Source organism: Ranitomeya imitator, chromosome 5, assembly GCF_032444005.1.
Source record: "Ranitomeya imitator isolate aRanImi1 chromosome 5, aRanImi1.pri, whole genome shotgun sequence".
Lineage (NCBI taxonomy): Eukaryota > Metazoa > Chordata > Amphibia > Anura > Dendrobatidae > Ranitomeya > Ranitomeya imitator.
In genome coordinates this window covers 148,466,594-148,485,605 of record NC_091286.1, presented here as the reverse complement: position 1 = coordinate 148,485,605, position 19,012 = coordinate 148,466,594, and the positions used below count along the sequence as shown (strand labels likewise).

Below are 19,012 nucleotides of genomic sequence, written 5' to 3'. Positions count from 1 at the left end.
ATAGGCAATTAGCAAGACCCCTGTTCCGGAGTGTTTTTGCAGGTGGTGACCACATATAATTTCTCTGTTCTCATCCTTAAGGGCTATTGTTTTGGTCACTTTTGCATTTTGTAATTGCTCTCCCCATAGAGGTACACTAACATGATGCGGTGTCTACAACCCACAGATTTGCTCAGGTAGTGCAGTTCATCCAGAATGGCACATCAATGCGAGAAGTGGCAAGAAGGGTAGCTGTGTCTCTCAGCACAGTGACTAGAGCATGGAACAGATACCAGGAAATGTGGAAGGGATCGTAGGAGGGCAACAACACTGCAGCAGGACTACTAATTCCTTCTTTGTGCGAGGAAGAACAGGATTAGCAGTGCTATCAGAAACAGACTCCTTGAGGGTTGTATGAGGGCCTAACATCCAGATTCGACTTTGGCGCTCTGTGATCTTCACGGATTAGAGCAGGTTCACACTGAGCACATGTGACGGAGTCTGTAGAGGTCATGGAGAACGATCTGCTGCCTTCGGCATCCTCCATCATGACCGGTTTGGCAATGGGTCAGTAATGGTGTGGGGAGGCCCTCCCTGTGCTAGCCAGAGGTACCCTGACTGCTATTAGGTACCGAGATGAGATCCTCAGATACACTGTGAGACCAAATGCATGTGCAGTGGGCCCTGGGTTCCTTTTGATGCATGACAATGCTACGTCTCATGTGGCTGAAGTGTCAGCAGTTCCTGCATGATGAAGGCATTGATGCTATGGACTGGTTTGCCTGTTTCCCAGACCTGAATCCAATTGAGCACATCTGGGATATCATGTCTCATTCCATTCACCAACACTACGTTGCACCACAGACTGTCCAGGAGTTGACTGATCTGTAATCCAGGTCTGGGAGGAGATTCCTCAGGAGCCACCTCATTAGGACCATGACCAGGCATTGTAAGGAGGTCATACAGGCACGTGGAGGCCACACACACTACTGAGCATCATTTCCTTCTCTATAAGCATTTCCACTGAAGTTTAATCAGCCTGTAATTTGATTTTCCACTTTTTATTTTGAGTATCATTCCTAATCCAGACCTCAATGAGATATTAATTTTGATTTACGTTGATCATTTTTGTTTTATTGTTCTCAACACATTCCACTATGTAATGAATAGAGATTTGCAACTGGAATATTTCTTTCAGTGATATCTAAGATGTGGTATTTCAGTGTTCCCTTTATTTTTTAGAGCGGTGTATATAGACGTCTCATCCATCCCTCTTAATGTTATGGGCACATCAGAAAACGCAGTATATATTTTCTTAACTTTGCTGTACAATTATTTGTGCTGTACATTCATTTTTCAGCACAGTAGCTCATACTCCCCGCCACGATATGAGCCATGCGCTGTGGCACAGATGCCTAACCTTTTATAAAGAATACTATGCTCCTTCTTACCAACACGCATTCGCCCTGGCCAATCATAGGTTCTCTACCATCCAGGATACACTGAAACAACCAGAGAAGCTCCAAAGAAAGTTAACCATTAATGGCCCGAATATCTTCATTTTATAGTGTGGATATTATCCACATTATCTTTGCAACAATCTAATGGGGAAGAGGGACACACTAGCTCATAGGGATCAGTACTAATTTCCCCTCTTTCAGAGGGTGACTACCTCTTGGAGCTCATCAAGAGAATGCCAAGAGTGTGCAAAGCAGTCATCAAAGCAAAAGGTGGCTACTTTGAAGAACCTAGAATATAAGACACTAGATGGTGGCCCGATTCTAACGCATTGGGTATTCTAGAATATGTATTTATGTATATAGCAGCCACATAGTATATAGCACAGGTCACGTAGTATATAGGAGTACTACGTGGCCTGTGGTATATACCATGTGGCTGCTATATACATACATACATATTTTAGAATACCTGATGCGTTAATATAGGCCACACAGTAAATAACACAGCCCACGTAGTATATAACACAGCCTACTCAGTATATAACAGCCACGCAGTATATAACAGCCCACGTAGTATGTAACACTGGCCACGTAATATATAGCACAGCCCACATAGTATCTAACAGTGGCCACGTAGTATATAGCACGCAGTATAGAACACAGCCACGTAGTATATAGCAGCCATCTATAATATAACACTGGGAGCGTCACTCTGTCCGAAGCCTTTATAGACTGCGCAAGCGCCGCCGCAGTCTGGACCCCACAGAGTGACGCTCCCAGGAGATCGCGGTATGCGTAAACACTGAACGCACACCGCGATCTCCAACGGAGAAGCAGGGACGTGCCAGGAGGGTGTGTGTGCTATATTCACCTGTCCTGTTCCAGCGCTGTGTGCGGCTCCGTCTCCCAGGTCCTCTGTCATGATTCCAATGGCAGGGAATCACAAAAGGACAAGCACCAACGAGCTCTAGGGTGATGGAACCTGAGCTGACCGCGACCCTAAACCTGAACACACAAATAACAATAGCCGGGGAACGTGCCTACGTTGATCCTAGACGTCTCGCACCAGCCGAAGATCTAACTTCCCCTATTAGAAGAAACAGACCTCTCTTGCCTCCAGAGAAATACCCCACAGAAATAGCAGCCCCCCACATATAATGACGGTGAAATGAGAGGAAGGCACATACACAGTATGAAATCAGATTCAGCAAAATGAGGCCCGCTAAAACTAGATAGCAGAGGATACAAAAGTAAACTGCGCGGTCAGCAAAAAACCCTTCAAAAAACCATCCTGTAATTACTTGAACTCATGTTCCAACTCATGGAACATGAGGAGCAATTACAGCCCGCTAGAGCAACCAGCAGCAAAGAAACAATTATATGCAAGCTGGACAAGACAAAAATAAATCAAAGCGTGGAACAAGAAAATAAAAAACTTAGCTTGTCCTGAAGATTACTGAAGCCAGAAGCTGAGGTAACAAAACACTCTGATAACCTTGATAGCCGGTGGGGAAATGACAAGAAAGCCCGGTTAAATAGGAAACTCCCAAATCCTAATAGAACAGGTGGACACCAGAGACAGCAGAACACAAATCACCCAGTACCATCAGTAACCACCAGAGGGAGCCCAAAAACAGAACTCACAACAGTACCCCCCCCTTGAGGAGGGGTCACCGAACCCTCAGGAGAACCACCAGGGCGACCAGGATGAGCCCTATGAAAAGCGCGGACCAAATCATCAGCATGAACATCAGAGGCAACCACCCAAGAATTATCCTCCTGACCATAACCCTTCCACTTGACCAAATATTGGAGTTTCCGTCTGGAAACACGAGAATCCAAGATCTTCTCCACAACATACTCCAATTCTCCCTCCACCAGCACCGGAGCAGGAGGCTCAGGCGAAGGAACAACAGGTACCTCATACCTCCGCAACAACGACCGATGGAACACATTATGAATAGCAAACGATGCCGGGAGATCCAAACGAAACGACACAGGGTTAAGAATTTCCAAGATCCTATAAGGACCGATGAACCGAGGCTTGAACTTAGGAGAAGAGACCTTCATAGGAACAAAACGAGAAGACAACCACACCAAGTCCCCAACACGAAGTCGAGGACCCACGCGGCGACGGCGATTAGCAAACTGCTGAGCCTTCTCCTGGGACAACTTCAAATTGTCCACCACATGACTCCAAATCTGATGCAACCTATCCACCACCATGTCCACTCCAGGACAATCAGAAGGCTCCACCTGACCAGAGGAAAAACGAGGATGAAACCCCGAATTACAAAAGAAAGGAGAAACCAAGGTAGCAGAACTAGCCCGATTATTAAGGGCAAACTCGGCCAGCGGCAAAAAGGTAACCCAGTCATCCTGATCAGCAGAAACAAAACACCTCAAATAAGTTTCCAAGGTCTGATTAGTTCGCTCCGTCTGGCCATTCGTCTGAGGGTGGAATGCAGACGAAAAGGACAAATCAATGCCCATCTTAGCACAGAACGTCCGCCAAAATCTAGACACAAACTGGGATCCCCTGTCAGAAACGATGTTCTCCGGAATCCCATGCAAACGAACCACGTTCTGGAAAAACAGAGGGACCAACTCAGAGGAGGAAGGCAACTTAGGCAAGGGTACAAGATGAACCATTTTAGAAAAGCGGTCACACACAACCCAGATGACGGACATTTTTTGAGAGACAGGGAGATCCGAAATAAAGTCCATGGAAATGTGCGTCCAAGGCCTCTTCGGGATAGGCAAAGGTGACAACAATCCACTGGCTCGAGAACAGCAAGGCTTAGCCCGAGCACAAACCTCACAAGACTGCACAAAAGAACGCACATCCCTAGACAAGGAAGGCCACCAAAAAGACCTGGCCACCAAGTCTCTAGTACCAAATATTCCAGGATGACCTGCCAACGCAGAAGAATGGACCTCAGAGATGACTCTACTGGTCCAGCTATCCGGAACAAGCAGTCTCTCAGGCGGACAACGATCAGGTTTACCCGCCTGAAACTCATGCAAAGCACGTCGCACGTCTGGGAATACGGCCGACAAAATCACCCCATCCCTAAGGATACCAGTGGGCTCAGAATTTCCAGGGGAGTCAGGCACAAAACTCCTAGAAAGAGCATCCGCCTTCACATTCTTTGAACCTGGCAGGTATGAAACCACAAAATTGAAACGAGAGAAAAACAGTGACCAACGAGCCTGTCTAGGATTCAGACGCCTGGCAGACTCAAGGTAAATCAGATTTTTGTGATCAGTCAAGACCACCACACGATGTCTAGCACCCTCCAGCCAATGACGCCACTCCTTAAATGCCCACTTCATGGCCAAAAGTTCCCGATTACCCACATCATAATTCCGCTCAGCGGGCGAAAATTTTCTAGAAAAGAACGCACATGGCTTCATCACCGAGCAATCGGAGCTTCTCTGTGACAAAACCGCCCCCGCTCCAATCTCGGAAGCATCAACCTCAACTTGGAAAGGAAGCGAAACATCAGGCTGACGCAACACAGGAGCAGAAGAAAACCGGCGCTTAAGTTCCTGAAAGGCCTCCACAGCCGCAGGAGACCAATCAGCAACATCAGCACCCTTCTTAGTCAAATCCGTCAAAGGCTTAACAACACTAGAAAAATTAGTTATAAAACGACGATAGAAATTAGCAAAGCCCAAGAACTTCTGCAAACTCTTAAGAGATGCAGGCTGCGTCCAGTCACAAATAGCCCGAACCTTGACGGGATCCATCTCAATAGTAGAAGGGGAAAAAATATACCCCAAGAAAGAAATCTTCTGGACTCCAAAGAGACACTTTGAGCCCTTTACAAACAAGGAATTAGCCCGCAGGACCTGAAACACCTTCCTGACCTGCTGAACATGAGACTCCCAGTCATCAGAAAAAACCAAAATATCATCCAAATACACAATCATAAATTTATCCAGATATTCACGGAAAATATCGTGCATAAAGGACTGGAAGACTGAAGGAGCATTAGAAAGTCCGAAAGGCATTACCAAATACTCAAAATGGCCCTCAGGCGTATTAAATGCGGTTTTCCACTCATCATCTTGCTTTATTCGTATAAGATTATACGCACCCCGAAGATCAATCTTAGTGAACCATTTAGCCCCCTTAATGCGAGCAAACAAATCAGTCAACAAAGGCAAAGGATACTGATATTTTACGGTAATCTTATTCAAAAGACGATAATCTATACAAGGTCTCAAGGACCCATCTTTCTTGGCCACGAAAAAAAAACCTGCTCCCAAAGGGGACGAAGATGGACGGATATGTCCCTTTTCCAAGGACTCCTTAACATAATCCCGCATAGCAGTATGCTCTGGCACTGACAGATTGAACAAACGACCTTTAGGAAATTTACTACCAGGAATTAAATCTATAGCACAATCGCAATCCCTGTGAGGAGGAAGCGAACTGAGCTTAGGCTCCTCAAAAACATCCCGATAATCCGACAAAAATACAGGAACCTCAGAAGGAGTAGATGAAGCGATAGAAATCGGAGGTGCATCATCATGAACCCCCTGACACCCCCAGCTTAACACAGACATTGTTTTCCAGTCAAGGACTGGATTATGAGTTTGTAACCATGGCAGACCAAGTACTAGAACATCATGTAAATTATACAACACCAGGAAGCGAATCACCTCCTGATGAACGGGAGTCATACGCATGGTCACTTGTGTCCAGTACTGAGGTTTATTCATAGCTAAAGGTGTAGAGTCAATTCCCTTCAAAGGAATAGGGACTTCCAGAGGCTCAAGACTAAACCCACATCGCTTGGCAAATGACCAATCCATAAGACTCAGGGCAGCGCCTGAATCTGCATAGGCATCGACGGAAATGGATGATAATGAGCAAATCAGAGTCACAGACAGAATGAACTTAGACTGTAACGTACTAATGGCAACAGACTTATCAACCTTTTTTGTGCGTTTAGAGCATGCTGATATAACATGAGCTGAATCACCACAATAAAAGCACAACCCATTTTTCCGCCTATAGTTTTGCCGTTCACTTCTAGACTGAACTCTATCACATTGCATTGTCTCAAGTGCCTGTTCAGAAGACACCGCCAAATGGTGCACAGGTTTGCGCTCCCGTAAACGCCGATCAATCTGAATAGCCATAGTCATAGACTCATTCAGACCCGTAGGCGCAGGGAACCCCACCATAACATCTTTAATGGCCTCAGAAAGGCCATCTCTGAACTTTGCAGCCAGGGCGCACTCATTCCACTGAGTAAGCACTGACCATTTCCGAAATTTTTGACAATATATCTCTGCTTCATCTTGCCCCTGAGAGAGAGCTAATAAAGCTTTTTCAGCCTGAATCTCTTGGTTAGGTTCCTCATAGAGCAAACCCAATGCCAGAAAAAACGCATCCACATTAAGCAACGCAGGATCCCCTGGTGCCAATGCAAATGCCCAATTTTGAGGGTCACCCCGCAGGAAAGATATAATAATCTTAACCTGCTGGGCAGGGTCTCCAGAAGAGCGAGATTTCAAAGAAAGAAACAACTTGCAATTGTTCCTAAAATTCAGAAAACTAGATCTATCTCCAGCAAAGAACTCTGGAATAGGAATTCTAGGTTCAGACATAGGAGCATGTACAACAAAATCTTGTATATTTTGAACCTTAGCAGCAAGATTATTCAAGCTGGAAGCTAAACTCTGGACGTCCATGATAAACAGCTAAGGTCAGAGCCATTCAAGGATTAAGAGGAGTAAAAAAAAAAAAAAAAAATCAGCCAGGCTGCAATTAGGGCTAGGCAGCAACCTCAGAGGAGAAAAAAAAAAAAAAAAAAACTTCCTCAGACTACTTTTATTCAGTCGCCATGACAGCACAACGAGAGAGGGGATCCGCCCTTCAGGGACAGGAAACCTACAGACATAAAAAGGGCGGCACCTCTCTCCCACGTCAGTTTGGTTTCCTGTCCCTGACAGCGGAACCTCTTGCAGACAGGCCCTGACAAGAGGGTCGAAGTAAGAAGACTCCCCACTCCTGGCGGCCCGGTACAGGTAGCGGGGGTCCCCTACCTCGGCCCGTCCAGGGGGCAGGAAGCACCACACGGCAGGGGCACTGCGCGGTGTAGGTGACAGCAGGAGGAAGCAGCCTCTGATAGGCTAGCTTCTCAGGCAACCGCACATACCTATGGAGGTGCTTGGCTACTCAGGGTCCCGGGAGTCACGCTGGTCCGGGCGGGGACGCGGCATTGGTCCGGGGGGTTTGCTGGCGTCCTGGTCCGCGTGTCGGCTTGGCGCCGCCGCCGCGTCCTGAAGGGGGCGTGTCCGGATGACGCGGCGGGCGGCGCGGCCGGATGACGCGGCTGGGCATGCGCAGTAGCGTCTCCGGCTAATGGCGGCGCCCAGCTGCGGGATCAGTCTGGGCTTCAGGGAGGGGTAGCGCAGCACAGCGGCAGACGATTTAATGGCCACCTGGGATTCCCTGCTGGCCCCCATCCGGGGGCGGTACCTTGGGGGTATTTAATGCGGCAAGCTGGGATAATCAGAGTTCCTCACCTATTCCATAATGGAGTCGCCAGAAGGAACTACCAGCCAGCAGCAGCAGGAGCCGCAGCAGCTGTCAGATAAGCCTCGTAGAAGCTCCCAGCGTCGGTCTAGTGGCAGTAGCCGCGCTGGTGGAGCTAAGGAGGCAAGGATCTCTATACCAAAATCCTCAGCCCGTAAAGATTTGCCGGCTTCGAAGGATCCCCCATCTACGGTACCACTCATTACTGGACGGGGTAAGTGAGCTTCGTGAAAGTCCACTTAGTGATGGTTGTGTTCCCCTTGTCTTTTTTCCTCTATCAGGGGAGGAAAAGTTTGTCCAAAGCCAAACATAGGCAGTGTGCCGAATGTGCAGAGCCGCTTCCAGATGGACATTTGAGGAAGTTATGTAAAATATGTATTCAACGTTTACTGGAGGAGGAGGCGCCTGATCTAACCTCTACAATAAGAGAGATGGTGAGACAGGAAATTAAAGGTGCCGAGAGATCCAAATCTCGGGGGGCAGAAGCTAAAAGGTCATCCCCTTTATCTGAGGTAGATTCGGATTCGGGTGAGCTGAGCTCAGGGTCTCTTCCGTCCACTTCCTCCTCTGAGGATCAGGAGTCTGCTCGAGCCTGTTTGTCCCTAGAGAGGGTTAACCATCTGGTCAAAGCAGTTAACAGCACAATGGGGATAGAAGATACCCAATCGGAATGTTCCATTCAGGATGTTATGTTCAGGGGTATTGAGCGAAAATCCCGAAGAGCCTTTCCAGTGATTGACAAGATCAAATCGTTAATCTCAAAAGAATGGAAGAAACCAGAAAGGAAGGGGTCGCTTCCGCCAGCCTTTAAAAGACGGTATCCCTTTGAAGAAGCGGCTTCGTCCTCATGGGATAAAGTCCCGAAGTTGGATGCGGCAGTCGCTAAGGCATGCAAAAAGTCGTCTCTCCCCTTCGACGACTTGGGAAATTTGAAAGACCCGTTAGATAGGAAAGCCGACATCTTCCTTAAGGGGGCTTGGGAGACTTCAGCAGGGTCTCTGAGGCCAGCCATTGCAGCCACTTGTACCGCTCGATCCTTGATGGTTTGGTTGGGTCACCTCGAAGATCAGCTCAGAGATAAAGTCCCTAGGTCGGAAATATTGTCATCTATGTCCACAATCCAGGATGCCGCAGCCTTCCTCTCAGATGCTTCAGCAGATTCGGTCAGGTTGGCCGCCAGGTCCTCGGCATTATCCAATGCAGCCAGGAGAGCACTATGGATAAAATGCTGGCCAGGGGACTTACAGGCTAGAACAAAATTATGTAGCATTCCTTGTGAAGGGGCTCACTTGTTCGGACCAGTCCTAGACGAGCTATTGGAAAAAGCAGGGGATAGTAAAAAACGCTTTCCCTTCCTAGGAAGACCCTTCTACAGACGGGACTATAATAGAGGATGGTCCAACCGCAGAAGACCATATAGAGACTCCAACAGAGAATCTACTAGATATGACAACAGCAGAAGAAGGGGTAGAGGATTTATGTTTAATCCTTCACGAGAAGTTAAGAAACCACAATGACTAGCGGACCAGGTGGGGGGTAGGCTTTCGGCCTTCTACCCAGCCTGGGTGCAGATTACAAACAATCCATGGATTCTAGGCATTGTGGAGAAAGGCCTAACCTTAGACTTCCACCATACTCCTCGGGACAAATTTATGTTAACACCTGTTCGTTCCTCCTCTACAGAGCAGTTGGCACTAGAGTCTGAGGTCCGGGAGCTCCAACAGAAGAATGTTCTAGTCAGAGTCCCTGCAGGCGAGGAAGGTAGGGGGTTTTATTCCCCTCTGTTCCTGGTCAAAAAACCTGATGGTTCATATCGCACCATTATTAATTTAAAAGGCCTGAATAATTTTCTGTTCATACCCTCCTTCAAAATGGAGTCGGTCAAGACAGCAATAAAATTACTCTTTCACCACTGTTTTATGGTTGTCTTAGATCTCAAAGACGCCTATTACCATGTACCAATTCATATTGATCATCAGAGATTTCTTAGGGTGGCGGTCTCACTAGCTGGCACAGTAGAACACTTTCAATATCAGGCACTTCCGTTCGGAGTCGCAGTTGCACCCAGGGTGTTCACAAAAATCATGGTGGAGGTTATGGCGCACTTGCATGAACAGGATATATTAATAGTCCCGTACCTGGATGATTTGCTAATTGTGGGTCATTCTGAGTCGCATTGCTCAGACCAACTACAGAAAGTTATGGATGCGTTACACAAATTGGGCTGGATGATCAATATAAAAAAATCGCGCCTTCAGCCCCTAAAAGTACAAGAATTCCTGGGATATGTTATAGACTCTAGTCAGCAGGAATGTCGCCTGCCGGACACAAAAGTTGCGAAGATTAAGCATTTGGTCACCAGGGCAATAAATAATCCCTTAGTATCAGTCAGGGGTGCGATGTCAATCTTGGGCTCTCTTACGTCCTGCATCCCGGCAGTTCTCTGGGCACAGTTCCACACGAGGGCTTTACAGTGGGACGTGTTACACAATTCCCGTCGCCTAAATGCTCACCTCGACAGTAAATTCACACTTTCTGCGGAGACTGTACATTCGCTTGGTTGGTGGACTCACACTTCGAATTTACACAGGGGGGTCCCTTGGATAAATCACATATCTAGGGTGCTGACTACGGACGCTAGCCCCAAAGGGTGGGGGGCTCACTTAGGGGAGGATTGGGTTCAGGGACTATGGTCTCTGTCTGAACAGGACTCTTCCTCCAACTTGAAAGAACTGTTGGCAGTAAAACATGCCTTAAATAGATTCCTTGTACCCCTACAGGGTCGACACGTCAGGCTTTTGTCAGACAATCGGGTAACTGTGGCCTACATTAATCGTCAAGGTGGCACGCGATCCAGTACATTGATGGAGGTCGCAAATCATATCTTTCAGGTGGCCGAAGTACATCTTCTCTCCCTAACGGCGCTTCATATAAAAGGAAGTATCAACACCAAAGCCGACTATCTAAGCCGCAACATGCTCAGACAGGGGGAGTGGTCGTTAAATCCAGCCATTTTCAGTCAGATCATCCAGTTATGGGGTTGTCCGGAAATAGACCTTTTTGCCAACAGAGGGAACAAAAAATTACATCAATTCTGCTCCCTAAATCCAAAAGACAACCCATACGCTGTGGACGCTCTGCTGATATCTTGGCACTTCAGGCTCGCGTATGCTTTTCCCCCTCTAAATCTAATTCCCCTAGTCCTGAGGAAGATTCGGGAGGACAAGGCCCGGGTAATCTTGGTAGCTCCATTTTGGCCCAAGAGGGCTTGGTTTCCTTGGCTGAGAAAGATGTCTGTCTGCCAACCATGGATTCTTCCAGAGCTACCAGATCTGCTCTCCCAGGGACCAATCCTCCATCCTCAAGTAGCCAACTTACACCTAGCGGCATGGAACTTGAGAGGTCCTTACTGAGGGGGAAAGGATTCTCTCAGAATCTGGTTAATACTCTCCTTAAAAGTAGAAAACCATCTACAACGGGCATTTATGTGAGAGTATGGAGAAAATTTTTATCTTTTTCAGGGGCTCAAATTGACCAAGAACCATGTATTAACCAGGTTCTTGAATTTTTACAAAAAGGCCTGGAAATGGGCTTGGCCACAAGTACTCTTAGAGTTCAGGTGTCAGCGCTGGGAGCGTTATATAATCTTAATTTAGCCAGTAATCACTGGATTGCTAGATTCTTTAAAGCAGTCACCAGGTCTAGACCAATTATTAAACAAAGGTTAGTCCCATGGGACCTGAATTTGGTACTCTCAGCCCTGACGCAAGCCCCATTCGAGCCCATTGATACTATTCCTGTGAAGATCCTGTCAATCAAAACAGCCCTGTTAGTTGCTCTCACATCTGCTAGGAGGGTTAGTGATCTGCAGGCACTCTCCAGACATCCACCATACATGCAAGTTAGGGAGGATAGGGTCATATTAAAACCCGATCCCCTATATCTGCCTAAAGTTGCGTCTAAATTTCACAGGGTTCAGGAGGTAGTCCTTCCCTCCTTTTGCTCCAATCCTACTAACGATAAAGAACGTAAATTCCATTGCTTAGATGTGAGGAGATGCCTCCTTAGATATATTACAGTTTCAGATTCCTGGAAAAAAGATAACTCTTTATTTGTAGCCTATCAAGGGGTAAGGAAAGGTCTTAGAGTATCTAAAAACACTCTAGCCAGATGGATTAGGGAGGCAATCTCTCTCGCTTATACCGCAGGTGGCAACGAAGTTCCAGATGGTATAAAGGCACACTCCACGCGAGCCATGGCATCTTCCTGGGCGGAGAGGTCAGAAGTGTCAATCGAAGACATATGTAAGGCGGCCACATGGTCTTCCCCTTCTACCTTTCTTAGACATTACAGATTAGATCTGGGTAGTTCCTCAGACCTTACGTTTGGGAGAAGAGTGCTAGAAGCTATTATCCCCCCCTAAATCTTTCTTCTCTGAAAGTCTCTCGTTGTGCTGTCATGGCGACTGAATAAATACGTACACTACTCACCTGGTAGCAGTGTTTTTTCAGGAGCCATGACAGCACCCTTAGATTCCCTACCCTATATTTTTTGGATGATGCAACACCCTGTTAGTCTTGAGTTAAAGTTTATGTTCACTTGCATAATAAAAAGTATTCATGTATATACTGCATCTGTGTTATTAACCAAGGTGGTCCTCTCATGCTCTGGAAACAACTGACGTGGGAGAGAGGTGCCGCCCTTTTTATGTCTGTAGGTTTCCTGTCCCTGAAGGGCGGATCCCCTCTCTCGTTGTGCTGTCATGGCTCCTGAAAAAACACTGCTACCAGGTGAGTAGCGTACGTATTTCCTCCTACTTCAGCCCAAACATTTTGTGGCCGGCTATACTGTCATGATTCCAATGGCAGGGAATCACAAAAGGACAAGCACCAACGAGCTCTAGGGTGATGGAACCTGAGCTGACCGCGACCCTAAACCTGAACACACAAATAACAATAGCCGGGGAACGTGCCTACGTTGATCCTAGACGTCTCGCACCAGCCGAAGATCTAACTTCCCCTATTAGAAGAAACAGACCTCTCTTGCCTCCAGAGAAATACCCCACAGAAATAGCAGCCCCCCACATATAATGACGGTGAAATGAGAGGAAGGCACATACACAGTATGAAATCAGATTCAGCAAAATGAGGCCCGCTAAAACTAGATAGCAGAGGATACAAAAGTAAACTGCGCGGTCAGCAAAAAACCCTTCAAAAAACCATCCTGTAATTACTTGAACTCATGTTCCAACTCATGGAACATGAGGAGCAATTACAGCCCGCTAGAGCAACCAGCAGCAAAGAAACAATTATATGCAAGCTGGACAAGACAAAAATAAATCATAACGTGGAACAAGAAAATAAAAAACTTAGCTTGTCCTGAAGATTACTGAAGCCAGAAGCTGAGGTAACAAAACACTCTGATAACCTTGATAGCCGGCGGGGAAATGACAAGAAAGCCCGGTTAAATAGGAAACTCCCAAATCCTAATAGAACAGGTGGACACCAGAGACAGCAGAACACAAATCACCCAGTACCATCAGTAACCACCAGAGGGAGCCCAAAAACAGAACTCACAACAGTCCTCTGCCTGTGACGTGCACAGTTCAGAGGGCACGATGATGCGCGCTTGATGCGCGCTTAATGCGCGGCGCCCTCTGACTGAACAGTCACAGCCAGAGGACCCGGAAGAGAGCGGCACGCAGTGGTGGAACGGGACAGACAGGTGAATATAGCAAGTGTCGGGGGCCTGAGCTAGCGGCGATACCGGCACCTGACCCTCACAGCGCGCCAGTGTCCCTGTCTGCTCAGGCCCCCCAGCGACGATAGGTGAGTATGGTATTTTTTTTTTTAATATATTGCAGCAGCATACGGGGCATACACTATGGAGCATCTTATGGGGGCCATAAACCTTTATGGAACAGCGTACGGGGCATATACTATGGAGCATCTTATGGGGCCATCAACCATAATGGAGCAGTGTATGAGGGCATATACTATGGAGCATCTTATGGGGGCCATAAACCTTTATGGAACAGCGTACGGGGCATACACTATGGAGCATCTTATGGGGGCCATAAACCTTTATGGAACAGCGTACGGGGCATATACTATGGAGCATCTTATGGGGCCATCAACCATAATGGAGCAGTGTATGAGGGCATATACTATGGAGCATCTTATGGGGGCCATAAACCTTTATGGAACAGCGTACGGGGCATACACTATGGAGCATCTTATGGGGCCATCAACCATAATGGAGCAGTGTACGGGGCATATACTATGGCGCATCTTATGGGGGCCATCAACCTTTATGGAGCAGTGTACGGGGCATATACTATGGAGCATCTTATGGGGGCCATAAACCTTTATGGAGCAGCGTATGTGGCATATGGATGGGAGCAGCAAATTAAAGAACGGTGGCGCAGGATGGGAGCAGCACATGACAGAAAGGGGGCACAGGATGGGAGCAGCATATGACAGAATAGGGCAGCACATGACAGAACGGGGGTGCAGGATGGAAGCAGCACATGACAGAACGGGGGCGCAGGATGGGAGCAGCACATGACAGAACGGGGGCGCAGGATGGCAGCAGCACATGACAGAACGGGGGCGCAGGATGGGAGCAGCACATGACAGGATGGGGAGCAGGATGGGAGTAGCAAATGACAGAATGGGGGCGCAGGATGGGTGCAGCACATGTCAGAATGGGGGCGCAGGATGGCAGCAGCACATACCAGGATGGAGACCATATACCAATATAAATGCTCGTCACCCGGGTGTAGAACGGGTTCAATAGCTAGTGTAGTATGTAACGACGCAGCCCACGCAGTATAGAACACAGCCCACATAGTATCTAATACTGGCCAGGTAGTATATAGCAGCCACGTGGTATATAACACAGCCCACGTAGTATTCAGCAATGTGGGCACCATATCCCTGTTAAAAAAATAAAATAATTAAAATAAAAAATAGTTATATACTCACCCGCCGGTGAAATCCAGTGTAGACCCAGCAAATCTCTGGCGATGCGCGCGTGGCTGCCGCCATCTTGCGTTCCCAGGATGCATTGCAAAATTACCCAGATCACTTAGCGGTCTCGTGAGACCGCTAAGTCTTCTGGGTAATTTCGCAATGCATCTCTGGGACCGTAAGCTGGCGGCAGGCGCGAGCGCATCGTCGGACTACGGAAGGTGAGAATAGCAGGTTTTTTTTTTTTAATTATTATTTTTAACATTAGGTCTTTTTACTATTGATGCTGCATAGGCAGCATCAATAGTAAAAACTTGGTCACACAGGGTTAATAGCGGCGGTAACTAAGTTGGTTACCCGCGGCATAACGCGGTCTGTTACCGCTGGCATTAACTCTGTGTGAGCGGTGACTGGAGGGGAGTATGGAGCGGGCGCTGACTGCGGGGAGTATTGAGCGGGCGCCGGGCACTGACTGCAGGGGAGTAGGGAGGGACTAATCGGACTGTGGCCGTCGCTGATTGGTCACGGCAGCCATGACAGGCAGCTGGCGAGACCAATCAGCGACTTGCATTTCCATGACAATCAGAGGCCGCAACAAATGATTATCCGAGCCAGACAGAAAGACAGAAGGACAGACGGAAGTGACCCTTAGACAATTAGATAGTAGATATTTTCAGTTGTTTCACACTTTTTTGTTAAGTATATAATTCTGCATGTGTTAATTCATAGTTTTGATGCCTTCAGTGTGAATGTACAATTTTCATAGTCATGAAAATACAGAAAAATCTTTAAATGAGAAGGTGTGTCCAAACTTTTGGTCTGTACTGTACATTTCGCCAAATAAACAATTCCATCTGTTTGACAATTAATGAACTCTTTATTGTGATAAACTTTGTCCATTATATCACTGCTAAATGTTGATTGCTTCACTATAAATTCACAGGCCTTACATGGACCACATCTGATAGGGATTCTAAGGGTATGTTCACACGTTAAGAAAAAAATTAACACCTTAGGGGACCAATATCTTCAATAAATAAATAGATTTCTATAATACCACTTAGTGAACCCCAGTGCAAGAAAGGAAATGAGTGGAAACCACTCAGCTTGTATAGCAAAACCAACCACCAGAACTATAGACCAACCCCAGGAAAAATACTAGCACGGATATACGTTTTTAAAATAGTACTTTATTTGCAGGGGTTACAATGTACTTTGTGTGCACATGTTTGAAAACAAAAAATAAATAATAATAGGTGATATATATATATATATATATATATATATATATATATATATATATATATATATATATATATATATATATATATATATATATATATATATATATATATATGTTTTTTTTTTACACTTGAACACAGTAGCCGGATGATGGGACTACTACTGACTAGTACAGATGCAGACAGCCCCGCACATCTTCTCTGCACTCACACCCAGACACAGCCCCACACATCACCTCTGCACATAGTCTCTGCCCACACACCGTATCCTCCCACACACTCCGCCCCCCCGATCTACAGCTTTTCTCGCAGGCCCATCCACAGTAAATCCGCAGACCTTTTTTAAACCTGTTGTTTTGCTGCGGATTGGCCTGACACAATGGAAGTCAATGGGTGCAGAAACGCTGCAGATCCGCATGACATGCTGTGGGGAAAAAAAGCTGCAAATCCGCGCCTTTTTTCCACAGCATGTGCACACCAAATGTCAATTTCACATTGACTAGCATTGCTTGTGCACTACACTGCGGATTTGATGCATTTCTGTGCGTCCAAAAACGCTGCAGATCCGTATCTAAATCTGCAACGTGTGCACATAGCCTAAGGGAACAGGGAAGGATTTATACTGTTAAAAAGGATTTGAGAACAGACATCACAAGGTGATTCTTTATATACGGAGAGCACTATATGGAGATGGAGGAAATAAGTTTGTTAAATAAAACAGAAAGAGGTGCAGTTGTTTATAATATTTTATGTTATTAGTATCTATAGTATGACCTGGATGTTATTTGAAAGATTATATGGACAGACTGGAATAACAGGGTGGATATGACAACATTTTTTAAGCATAAAAATAAGTTATATTTGAAATATTTTTTGTTCACATCAGTCAGTGATTTTAATTTTAGTTTACTAAGCTTGTGAATAAAATTGTTGGACTTTGGGATGATCGCTGTGAAACTACTAGCAATTGCTCTAAACTAGTGTAACAGGTAAAGTTCAGTAAGATGTAGAACATTGTCAGGCGTTTGCTCATCAAGTTCAGTGTGTTTGTTCTGTATTTTTTAATTGGATCTAATTCTCATCAGCTTTGTAGATATTGGCATCATATTAATCATATTAATGTAGAGATCCATATTTCTTTATTCTCTCAAAGATCCAGTCACACCCAAGCGTTGTTTCTGGAGGAGGTACAGAGGGGCCTCTAGTTCATTTCAGAACAGCAGTAAAATAAAGTAGCTGTGCACTGATGTGATCGGGTTTCTTACAGAATTGCTCACCACGGCAGAGAGTTGTTGGTTCTCTTATATAATAGCTGAATAAAGCTGTGCTTTCTTTCTTATAAGAAACCTTAACCCCACATAAAATCTACATTGATTAAGTGATGTCCTTGCATCGGTCGACATGTTCCTGCAGAAGGTGATTTCTCCTTTCCATTTTCAGTCATCGACCACTCAGGTTCCACCCACTGAAGTTCCTCCTGCAGGAGAGACGGAAGAAGAGGATGATGGGATGAATGACTTGAACCAAGATGTGATGTCTTTAATCTGGAGTGAAGACCTGAGAGTGCAGGAAGTGCGGAGACTTCTTCAAAGTTCCCATCCAGTACGTGTCAACGTGGTTCAGATGCCAGAAGTAAGCGACCATGAGTACATAGAGGAGAAAGAGAACAGGTAATGGTGTTCAGAGAGTTTATCACTATTGGAAAATCCCAGCAGAGAAATCCAATGATGGATTTAAGGATATGGACACATTCAAATTTTTTTTTGTGCTAAAACTGATTATTAGCTACAAATATATACATTTGGACTTCATTAAAAGCTTTTCACTGCTTGCCTTCTTTAGGCTCTTTGTTGCACTGTCTACTTCTGAGAATCCATCATTGAGCTTGTTCTTTATTCGTTTATAATCCTTATTTTCCTTCTTCTGTACTAATATATAAAAAGCATTAATACCTGTAAATCACACAAATAATTCTACTATAAAGGAATAAACATATACAGTTAGGTCTATATATATTTGGACAGAGACAACATTTTTCTAATTTTGGTTATAGACATTACCACAATGAATTTTAATCAAAACAATTCAGATGCAGTTGAAGTTCAGACTTTCAGCTTTCATTTGATGGTATCCACATTAAAATTGGATGAAGGGTTTAGGAGTTTCAGCTCCTTAACATTTGCCACCCTGTTTTTAAAGGGACCCCTGCAATAGAGGGGGAAATGTATCTTTATGAACTGCCAGTCCCAACAACGCGCACACCCTGACGCGCATTTTGGAATAGATTCCTTTGTCAGTTGAAGTGTACCTATGATAAAAATTACAGACCTATCCATTCTTTGTATGTGGGAAAACTTGCAAAATCGACACTATATCAAATACTTTTTTTTCCCTTCTGTATAACTCGTATTCCTGTTGAGTAATCTATGTCACATACACTCATCATCTGAATTTCTTGTAGACTGTTACAGCTGTGTCAGAGGACAATGGCGCTACCTGTAGGTCGAGGGATGTTCACCTTATTTTCCCATCACCCAGTTCCAACAGAGCCGCTACCCATTCCAAAATTGAACCTCACAGGTTGGTTGCATTCATGCTCCATTCGTGTATGTATATATGCACGTGAGTATGTATAACGTGTGTGTGTGTGTGTGTGTATATATATATATATATATATATATATATATATATATATATATATATATATATATATATATATATATATATATATATATATATATACTATAAGGAACCATTGGACTGTTGGTTGGCAAGCTTTGCACATTAATTGAGGTATTTGATGGT

The 19,012-nt window shown here is 45.5% G+C and overlaps 1 protein-coding gene across 3 annotated transcripts in view; it reads left to right on the top strand.

Annotated features, from left to right (window-relative positions):
* The window catches only part of ANAPC1 (anaphase promoting complex subunit 1), a 314,460-nt gene that overhangs the window by 172,373 nt on the left and 123,075 nt on the right, over positions 1-19,012 (top strand). For all 3 annotated transcript variants that reach the window (XM_069769209.1, XM_069769210.1, XM_069769211.1), the window contains 2 exons: positions 17,648-17,877; positions 18,669-18,787. In XM_069769209.1, coding sequence (XP_069625310.1) covers positions 17,648-17,877; positions 18,669-18,787 — 349 coding nt within the window. The remainder of the gene's footprint in view (positions 1-17,647; positions 17,878-18,668; positions 18,788-19,012) is intronic.